This window comes from Ruditapes philippinarum, unplaced genomic scaffold (genome assembly GCF_026571515.1).
Source record: "Ruditapes philippinarum isolate M1 unplaced genomic scaffold, ASM2657151v2 ctg18551_1_1_1_1, whole genome shotgun sequence".
Lineage (NCBI taxonomy): Eukaryota > Metazoa > Mollusca > Bivalvia > Venerida > Veneridae > Ruditapes > Ruditapes philippinarum.
This window is the reverse complement of record NW_026862192.1, coordinates 5,474-16,923: the sequence shown is the minus strand read 5'-3', so window position 1 is coordinate 16,923 and position 11,450 is coordinate 5,474. Positions and strand designations below refer to the sequence as shown.

General features: G+C 36.0%; 1 protein-coding gene across 1 annotated transcript; it reads left to right on the top strand.

The window, feature by feature from the left end:
* Nucleotides 1-201: 201 nt before the first annotated feature.
* On the top strand, nucleotides 202-9,688 carry LOC132718231 (rho GTPase-activating protein 42-like; the record flags this gene model as incomplete). Its single annotated transcript, XM_060701879.1, has 5 exons — nucleotides 202-303; nucleotides 3,748-3,858; nucleotides 6,751-6,793; nucleotides 7,455-7,516; nucleotides 9,138-9,688. Coding segments are annotated over 5 exons (492 nt in total), but the record flags the coding sequence as incomplete, so codon positions are not given.
* Between the last annotated feature and the right edge of the window lie 1,762 nt (nucleotides 9,689-11,450).

The following is an 11,450-nucleotide window of genomic DNA, read 5'->3' as shown; positions in this document are numbered from 1 at the left end:
TAGGCTTTGGCAGAGAAAAGAATTTTTAAATTGGGAAGATACACAAATATATGTCAATCTGTGAGAGAGATATACTGTAACCCCGTTATAACGCTCATGTTTGGGTCCAAGGTGTTTGAGCGTTATACCTGAGGTTAACGTTGCAACGTGGTAACATCGTACAATGTATTATGATTCATGTTTCCTTGTATTATATTTCAGGAAGGTAAGAAGGCCTTTGACAAGCAGACACAGAAATTCTGTGCATCATTAGACCGTTACTTGAGTTTAAAAACCAAAGTTCCAGATTCACAGTTACAAGAGGTGAGTGTTTTGAAAGCTTTTGAAACCGTTTAGTGTTTGCTTTGCTCTGTAGGGAGAGCATTGGATTTGTAAGAGATGGGTAGCTGGTTTGGTCCTCAGTGACAAATGATTTCAGATATAAATTGAGTCTTGCGGTCATTTGTTACTCACTCCTTATTCAGGAATTATGCAAGATTGATAGTCTGAGAAATTGGTAATTAGTGCTTGGTATTGAAAGCTGGTCTGATGCACTAACCTCCAAGATATGACCAAATTCTGTTAACATTTAAATGAAAGCCAGACAAACAATTTCATGTTTAATTCTTCAGAAAATCAAGTTATTGGTATGGTTGAAATCAATTAATATTTTACGAACAAAAGGAAGTTAACTTTTTTAATTGGTTTTTATTAGCTCACCTGTCACAAAGTGACAGGGTGAGCTTTTGTGATCGCTTTTCGTCCGGCGTCCGTCCGTCCATCGTCCGTCCGTCGTCCGTCCGTCCGTAAACTTTTGCTTTAAATGACATCTCCTCATAAACCACTGAGCCAATTTCATCCAAACTTCACAGGATTGTTCCTTTGGTGGTCACCTTTAAAAATTATTCAAAGAATTTAATTCCATGCAGAACTCTGGTTGCCATGGCAACCGAAAGAAAAATCTTGAAATATCTTCTTTAAAACAACCCTAAGAGCTAGAGCTTAGATATTTGGCATGAAACATTTTCTAGTGAGTGTCTACCAAGTTTGTTCAAATAAAAGCCCTGGGGTGAAAATTGGCCCCGCCCCAGGGGGTCATTGATTTTCCCTATATGCATATAGTAAAAACTTAAAAAACTTCTTTTAAAGAACCCAAAGAGCTAGAGCTAAGATATTTGGCATGAAACATCTTCTAGTGAGTGTCTACCAAGTTTGTTCAAATAAAAGCCCTGGGGTCAAAATTGGCCCCGCCCCAGGGGGTCATAGATTTTCCCTATATGCATATAGTAAAAACTTAAAAAAATCTTCTTTTAAAGAACCCAAAGAGCTAGAGCTAAGATATTTGGCATTAAACATCTTTTAGTGAGTGTCTACCGAGTTTGTTCAAATAAAAGCCCTGGGGTCAAAATTGGCCCCGCCCCAGGGGGTCATTGATTTTCCCTATATGCATATAGTAAAAACATAAAAAAATCTTCTTTTAAAGAACCAAAAGAGCTAGAGCTAAGATATTTAGCATGAAACATCTTCTAATGGATGTCTACCAAGTTTGTTCAAATAAAAGCCCTGGGGTCAAAGTTGGCCCCACCCCAGGGGGTCATTGATTTTCCATATATACATATAGTAAAAACTTAAAAAATCTCTTTTTAAAGAACCCAAAGCGCTATAGCTAAGATATTTAGCATGAAACATCTTCTAATGGGTGTCTACCAAGTTTGTTCAAATAAAAGCCCTGGGGTCAAAATTTGCCCCGCCCCAGTCATTGATAATCCCCATATGCATATAGTAAAAACTTAAAAATCTTCTTATAAAGAACCAAAAGAGCTAGAGCTGAGATATTTAGCATGAAACATCTTCTAATGGATGTCTACCAAGTTTGTTCAAATAAGAGCCCTGGGGTCCAAACGGGCCAGGCCCTGGGGGTCATTGATTTTCCAAATTTCCTTATATGTGTATAGGAAAAACTTAAAATATCTTCTTTGGAAAAAAACAAATAGCTAGAGTTTAGATATTAAACATGAAACATCTTCTAGTAATTGTCTACAAAGTTTGTTCAAATAAAAGCCCTGGGGTCAAAATTGGCCCCGCCCCGGGGGACATTGATTTTCCTTATACGAGTATAGCAAAAACTTAAAAATCTTCTTTGAAAAAACCTGAATAGCTAGAGTTTAGATATTAAGCATGAAACATTTTCTAGTAAGTGTCTACAAAGATTGTTCAAATAAAAGCCTTGGGGTCAAAACTTGCCATGCCCCAGGTGTGTCATTGTTTTTAACTATATGTGTAAAGAAAAAACTTAAAAAAATCTTCTTTTAAAAATCCCAACGAGCTAGACCTTAGATGTTTAGCATGAAACATCTTCTAATGGTTGTCTACCAAGTTTGTTCAAATAAAAGCCCTGGGCTTAAAACTGGCCCCGCTCTGGGGGCCATTGTACAGGTGAGCGACTTCAGGGCCATCATGGCCCTCTTGTTGTAAGAAAAGGAAATTATTGACATTAAATATGTATCTGTGCCAGTTAAATAAAATGATACATGGCAACAATTTCCCTTTCTTTTATTATGTATAATGAAATACACGATGGAGGTCATCAAAGACATTAGTTAAGCAGCGTGCCTTCAGATTCAGGCTAATTTCGTGAATATTTTGGAAATGACTTATTAATGTATCTAAGTAAAATGTTGTGAAGTGAACAAAGGAAGTAATACACATGATGCAAATGGCACTAACAGTCCATCTACAGACCAAAAAGAAGTCAAAATATGTAAAAATACCCTGTAATACACAAGTCATGCTGTAGAAATATAGTGATTAGTATTGCAAAATCAATCATTTATCAAACATAACATTGAATCTTTTTACTTCTCTTAAAGTCTTATTTAAATTTGTAACATCCAAGGTTATTCCTGTTTTGGCATCATATGACCTAAGCTGTAAAACTAACCAAATAAAACAAACAAAATAGTACATTTTCCTCAAGTTTGAGTTTCTTGAAATATTTTTGCTCATCTTGAGGCACACGGCTTTCAAAGATTTTGTGTTAAAAAATCTGCACTCGTTTCTTGGATCATACTACCAAGTGATTGATAAATAAGTTCAAATATGATATATGATAATTTTTCCCCCTCTCATACCTATTAAGGGGTGAGAAAATGGGAATACTCAGTTGGTCCTCCAAAAATAAAAAGATAAAAAAAATGAAAAAATAAAGTTTAAAAAACAGTTTTCTAGTATTAACTTGTTACCTTTTAACAAGAAATTGGTGTTGAAGATGCAAAATATAGGAATTCTGTCTCATATTTTTGCTCCACTCACTGAAGCACTTAGCTTATATAAACATCAATATTGTCAAATGAAAATTATATTACAAACATGAGCATTCCTTTTATGTTTTCATGTTCATATAAAGTTAAAAATTAATTTTCAACCTGCTTAGCATCGAAGGGAAAGGATAAAATATGTAATCCAGGGGGAGCTAGTTTAATTCTGAAGCGAGGGGAAAATTCTCAGGCGAGGGGAAACGTTGGCTTAGATATTCAGTCAAATGGCCAAATTATTATGTCTCACTGAGATGTTTAAAAAATCATTTTTGATCAATAGTCGGTCACTTGCAGAAAAATTAATAATAACTGGTAAGTTACCTACCGGTATGAAAGCTTGTCTTGTGGATCGACTGTTGAGACATGTTAAAATCTCCATAAAAACCAGATTAACAAACAATAAAAATGATGTTTATCGTTATGGTAACACTGTATGTTTTTTCTCCAACAGAATGATGCTCAGTTAGAACTGGAAAGACGAGGGTTTTATGAACAGTCTATGAAATATGTGTTACAGTTACAAGAGGTGCAGGAGAGGAAAAAATTTGAATTTGTTGAAATAGTAAGTAGCGGGGACTTCGTAAGGGATATGCATGGGAATGAGGCACCTTGCGGGGACTTTGCAAGGTTATTTGCCTTTAGTCGCTGTGGGTTCAACTCCTGACAGGGCCTTTTGGGTCTCTATGTGTGGAGGATACCAGCTGGTTAAGTGAATGTCTCTGGTTCTACCTTGAAATAATGCATATTAGGTCTTCCTGTTGTACAAATGGACAAGTAGAAATTTTTCACTAAAACGCATCTTTCACTTTGTGTAGATTAAAAGTTGATGTAAATAGGTCTGAGTAATTGTTTGGTTGTGTGTGTAACAGTTTTTAGCTATTCTTAGAGCTAATGTCAGGAGATCTAGTAAATGCTGAAATCCCTTAAGGTTTTAATGGATTGTTCCAGATTTGAAAAAGAAGGAGTCCATTTCACAAAGTCTGCAGGGTAAAGGTTCAAAATATGATTCTTGTCAGACATAAGTGAACATTACAATAAAATTTTGCAAGTTAATTAAGCAGGTATCATTGCTTTATTTGTAAAACTTGAAAATATAGTTATCCCCCGCCGATGGAATCGGGAGGGGGATATAGTTTTCGCGTTGTCCGTCCGAATTTCGTTTCCGGAGTAGTTCTCTGCAACTACTGGCTGGAATTTAACGAAACTTTATGGGAATCATCAATATCAAGAGGAGATGCGCATATCGTCGGCTTGTTCCGGTCCGACCCTTTAACTCAGAGTTATGGCCCTTGATTAGTTATGTAGTATGCATATAGAGTAAAAATCGTTTCCGGAGTAGTTCTCTACAACTACTGGCTGGAATTCAACGAAACTTTATGGGAATCATCAATATCAAGAGGAGATGAGCAAATCGTCTGCTTGTTCCGGTCCGACCTTCAACTCAGAGTTATGGCCCTTGATCAGTTATGTAGTATGCATATAGAGTAAAAATCGTTTCCGAAGTAGTTCTCTGGAACAACTGGCTGGAATTCAACGAAACTTTATGGGAATCATCAATATCAAGAGGAGATGGGCATATCGTCGGCTTGTTCCGGTCCGACCCTTTAACTAAGAGTTATGGCCCTTGATTAGTTATGTAGTATGCATATAGAGTTAAAAACGTTTCCGGAGTAGTTCTTTGGAACTACTGGCTGGAATTCAACGAATCTTTATGGGAATCATCAATATCAAGAGGAGATGGGCATATCGTCGGCTTGTTCGCGGTCAGACACTTTAACTCAGAGTTATGGCCCTTGATTAGTAATGCAGTATGCATATGGAGTAAAAATCGTTTCCGCGCTACTTCTCTGCAACTACTGGCTGGACCAAGAGGAGATGCGCATATCGTCAGCTTGTTCGGGTCAGACACTTTAACTCAGAGTTATGGCCCTTGATTAGTTATGTAGTATGCATATGGAGTAAAAATCGTTTCCGGAGTAGTTCTCTGCAACTACTGGCTGGAATTCAACGAAACTTTATGGGAATCATCAATATTAAGAGGAGATGCGCATATCGTCGGCTTGTTCCGGTCAGACTCTTTAACTCAGAGTTATGGCCCTTGATTAGTTATGTAGTATGCATATAGAGTAAAAATCGTTTCCGCACTACTTCTCTGCAACTACTGGCTGGAATTCAACGAAACTTTATGGCAACCTTCAATACCAAGAGGAGATGCGCATGTCGTCGGCTTGTTCCGGTCAGACACTTTAACTCAGAGTTATGGCCCTTGATTAGTTATGCAGTATCCATATAGAAAAATATTTGTTTCCTCGCTACTTCTCTGCTACTACTGGCTGGAATTCAATGAAACTTTATGAGATACTAAGAGGAGATGTGCATATAGTCGCCTTGTTCCAGTCAGATACTTATAACTCAGATTTATGGCCCTTGATTAGTTATGTAGTATGCATACATCTCATTGGCATTTCCAGATTTTACTATTTAACACAAAGTTATGGCTCTGTTATTGCCCTGAATATTTATCAAGTTCAAAGAATATTACTGTTTATGCCATGATTAATATATAAATAAAGCCTTATGTCTTCAGTTGTTGTGTTAATTTCTAAATCAGTGTATTAAATAGATTTGCCTTGCTTTAAAGGGATACTCAGGCAAAATAATGGCAAAAAATTAAAAATGATTTTCTGTTCTCAAATCACCCTAAAATGACATTTCTTAAAGTCCCAACATGAATTTCTGTATAAATTCTATATATTTTGGGTTTGAAGTTTAAATATATCTATATATGTTGAACGAAATTTTGACGCGAACAGAATCACCGAATAGTTTAAAAACAAGTCATGCGATTTGAACAAACCCTGGAAGTTACAATAACAAATATTGTGGATATTGTATGATTGAAACAAGTCTAAGTAATTGATTTTACATGTTTTTTAACGTTTCCAGAGTACAGAGTGACAACTATTGTGAAATTTTAGCGCTCTAACCTGACCCACGCGGGTCAAGTTAGGAAAACACCATTTTATTCTTTATATGGAGAAAAGTTTTGTTCCTTTGACTGTTTAGTGTATTCATTTTGAGGACATTTACAGAATAATGAATGAAAATTTCAAAACTAAGAAATGAAAATTTTGCCTGTGTCTCCCTTTAAAGTTGGATCTTTAATCGGGAGAAAACCATTCTTTCTTTTTGTGGAAAATTTCAAAATAAGTACAGACTGAAAAGCAACCAGTGCAGACCGTGATCCATGGCAGGGACCTCATCATTAATACAAGTTACCTCCAGCAAGCTAAGAGGATATCCATTATAGAATTACATACCTTGGGAAGCCACCTGTATAAAGTCATGTCAGATTGCCCTGATTTTGCTCAATTCTTGTGGCATAAAAAAGTACTTTCTCATATAGTCACTATTACTGATGAAGGAGTAAAGGAATATTCTAACTCTATTTCAGCTTCTTGTGTTCATGTACAGTTTGCTAACATTTTATCATGAAGGTAAGTGCTAAATTTGTATTTCTTTACAAAGATTTTCATCAAGAATGTGAAATGACTAATATTATTTTGCAAATACTTGTTACCTTCCCATGTTTATGTTTCCTTTGCAAGTTCAGGTCTCTTTATAATGTGTATGTTTTCATCTGTTAAATTTCTTTTATTCTACTAGAGTTCAATGGGGCGTCTGTGGCCAAGTGGTTAAGGTTGTTGACTTCAAACCACTTGCCCCTCACTGCTGTGGGTTTGAATCCCAACAGGATCTCTCGATTCTTTCATGTGAGGAAGCTTTCCAGCTAGCTTACGGAATGTCGGTGGTTCTACTCAGCTACTCCGGTGCCCGTTTGTGCCTGAAATAATGCATGGAAGGGCACTTGAGGTCTTCCTCCACCAATAAAGCTGGAACATCGCCATATGACCTATACTGTGTTGGTGTGACGTAAAGCCCAATCAAACAAACAAACTAAAGTTCAAATTCTATCCTTGTATTCATGCCAACTTCCGAGCTAAATATTTCATTATTCATTGGTAAATTGTTAGTGTTTCAACCACAGATAACAGTTTTCTTCACATGGTAAATGTTCACTGCCAAGCAAATATTATGTTTCTTTGCTCATGTTTTTGTTTCCCTCCTATGGTTAATGTTTACATTGTCTAACTTCAGGTCATGAAACAGCTGCTGATAGTAAACCATATTTAGCCACCCTTCAACATACATTACAAAAGGTAAGTATACTACTGGACATGAAATTTTGTGGTTTTGTCACAAAAGACATTTTTGTGGGTACTTAAATTTGTGGCCTGTTTATTTTTTCCAAAAGATAAAATGTAAATAATGTGATGTAAAATAATCTTACAGCAGACAAAATGAAATTTTGTTGGATCTTAGATTTGTGGATTGACCTATCGACAAAACCATGAAAATTTGTAACCCACGAATGATAATGTTTTTGCAGGATTACTTTAATTAAAAAAAAAAAATCCAGTTTTTAGAAAAAATCAGTAGTATAACTTATAAAAAGTAATTTCAGAGAATAATGAATCACAAAACCCCCTGCTACTTGAGGTTTATAAAAATATGAATACTAGGCTTCTCATTCTCAACAATGACTTTATGCTTGACAAATGTTTTGGTTGTACATACAGTGTCTGGTTTTGTCCTACATTTTCCTCCTCTATCCTTAACACAAACTTCCAGTTTATCATACACATCATTCAGTTATCCTGGCATGGTTTCAGGTTGATTGGTTGGTCAAGATCAATGTTACCCAAGCTAATGAAAGACAAGTCTACTTTTCTTCATAAAAAAGCCATGATTTAGCTTGGAAAATATAATATCAAAGCATCCAGCACTGAGCAGTGTCCTTGTTTTCAAATTATACCATATTCTAACAATTTCTTTTCCAAATCAAATACAATAAATTGATTTAGGATCGGATTTAACCTGAAAAATTGACACAGAATTATTCACCCAGAATATTGTTATCACATGTGTTATAGAACTGGTATAATTGATTGATAATATTATGTCACTGTGAAAAAAGCAGACCTCTTCTTCAAAGAGTGCTCATTTTGTCACTGCAAAAGACCTATATTTGCCAAAGCCAGTCTCTCCTTCAAAAGCTCTTAAAATGCTTGAAATGTGAGATTAGTCTTAAGACAATCATGTGACCACTTTTATACCATGCATGTGTAATACACATACAGAGTTTAATTTCCTCTCAAAACTTATTGATTCTGTAATGTACACCTTTTATTCCTCATGAATATTTCATTAAGCACATAAAGATGTCACTAATTGGTGTAATATTTATAAGATTTTCTGTGTTTATACAGAGAGCTCTTGTCATGCATTTGGTAAAGATTTTTTATGACCTGCTTCAAGGAGCTATGATGTGAATAATACAGTTTTCACTTGGCATAGAGGGAATAACTTTTAAGTTGGAAATGCTGTCAAACTGCAATTTTCAGTGGCCAGTTTGTTTAGATGATTGACCCTAAAGTTCTTGCCTTCTCCGCTGTGTGTTTAAATCCTATTAAGGACTTTTGATTCTCCCATGTAAGCTTAGCCAGCTAGCTTACAGAAAATTGGTGCCCTGAAATAATGCACGAAGGGGCATCTGAAGTATTGCTCTATCAGTAAAACCAGAAATTGGCCATATGACCTTTGCAATGTTGCTTTGACTAAAAGACAATGTCTTTGGTTTTTGTATCAAGCACAGAAAATATTATAGTAGGCAGTCCAATTAACAAGGCTCTTGGCACAGTTTTATGTCACCTGACCTTTACATTTAATATAAACTAATTTCATAACAAAATTTTGTATGATTATTTTTTTTTTTTATAGACACGGAACAATTTTGAGACAACAAGGGAACAGGCAGAGAGTCTGATGTTGAAAATGTTGGATTGCCGTGGCAATGTAAGTATCCTGTCAGATGTCCAGAATTTGTTGCCGGCTCAACTCAAGTTAAATCTTCTCAAATTGGGAATTATTTTCTTTTCTGCAATAATTTACTAAGGAGGGGTATGGAGATGGGGGAAATGTTTTAAAATGTTACGCTTCAAGTGATTTTAAAAGTTGCTTATATTTTGTGGTGTTTTATTTTGCTGTGATACATTCTATGCTAGTGCACAGGTGTCAAATTCTGTTTTATGGGTAAACTTAAACTTGTTTAAAAACCTTGTTTCCTTTTACAGGTTAAAAAATGTTGTGTAACAAAAGGTTTTTATGAGTATCAAATATACATATTCAAAAGCTATTTTTGTTGACCATATAACTAGAGTCATATGTGCCATGATATCCAGGCTTAAGAATTGAAACTGTAAGAAATTAATCTCATGTTTGAGAAGTTATATGGAAGAGTTGAGCTTGCATTATCTACTGGCCTTGCATCACATTTGAGCCGCGCCATGACAAAACCAACATAGTGCGTTTGCGACCAGCATGGATCCAGACAAGCCTGCGCATCCACGCAGTCTGATCAGGATCCATGCTGTTCGCTATTAGTTTCTCTAATTGTAATAGGGTTGGTAAGTGAACAGCATGAATCCTGATCAGACTGCGCAGATGCACAGGCTCGTCTGGATCCATGCTGGTCGCAAACGCACTATGTTGGTTTGTCATGGCGCGGCACATTTGTCTTTCTGAAATATATATCCCAGAAAGAAATTAAGTCATTTCACTAAAAAAGGTTAGTTTATGCTAGTCCTGGATTGAAGTGTAATAAAGATTATATTATATAACCTCCATATAAAATTGCTAGTGTACTGCTTCGCTGTTTATATGGGCAAAATCATATAATTATCACGGGCAGAATTATATGATTTTATATATATCTAAAATCATGTAAAATTGTTGAAATTATCTTTGTGTCTTTAGAACAATATATGGGAGATACTTTCAAATTTGGTTTTGTATACATGTATAAACCATATTATATTAAATATTTAGGGAAAATGTCAAATTTGGCCATATATTTGGAATTGATGAGGGAAAATGTTAAATTTGGCCATATATATTTGGAATTGAGCAGGGAAAATGTCAAATTTGGCCTTACATTTAAATTCTTATTGATAATTTGTTTAGAATTTCATAATGACAATGAATATAATTTAGGTTTCGGGCATAAAATAAAGTGGTTTGGGAAGAGTAGTGTTTAAGCCCTCTTTAACCTTTTCCCTTATATAAGCGTGTTTCGACGGCTTTTTGCCCCCCCCCCTTTTTGAGGCCTCAAACAGTGAAAAAATGTCCTACTTAGACCCCAAACACTGTTTTTCGTTTGAGAAATGTTGTTTAAAAAAGTGACCATTTTTTTCGGCGCCGTCCCCCCATCCAAATAATACATCAGGGGTTGCCAGAAAGGGGGATGTGTGCCCCCTTCTGTTTGGGGGGTTTGAAGGGGGGCGGAGTTCCCCTCATAGCCAAGAAAATTTTGGACTTGTGAGAGGCTTAAAATGACCCCATGTTGATCATAAGGTAACGTGTAACCAACACTGAAAAGCCTTTGACTCTATCTCAATCCCTTGAGAAGTTGCAGCACTTTGAAGTAAATTTTGATGGAAAAAATCGAGGCAAAAAAGTGATTTTTGGCAATTTTGAGATGCCCCCTCGTTGCCATGGTAACAGGAAATTTAAGACTGAGCATGTTGTTACAAAGGCAATGGTCCAGTCAACATTTGTGCCAAGTTTGATTAGTATTGAAGCATTTTTTCATAGTTTCATAGCAGTTTGAACTTGTAAGAGGAGGCTTTTCAGTGAAAATGGCCATTTTTCACAATATGCTCATGGGGGAAAGGGTTAACTAAAAAAATTATAAAATGTTACAAAACAACAATTTTTCACCCAAATTAGGTAAAAGACTACATGTTAACATGGAAAAACTAGATTTTGGGTGATTCCAAGGTTTTCATCATTTTTTGTTAACCTTTTCCCTTATATAAGCGTGTTTCGACGGCTTTTTGCCCCCCCCCTTTTTGAGGCCTCAAACAGTGAAAAATGTCCTACTTAGACCCCAAACACTGTTTTTCGTTTGAGAAATGTTGTTTAAAAAAGTGACCATTTTTTCGGCGCCGTCCCCCATCAAATAATCACATCAGGGGGTTGCCAGAAGGGGGATGTGCCCCTTCTGTTTGGGGGGTTTGAAGGGGGGCGGAGTTC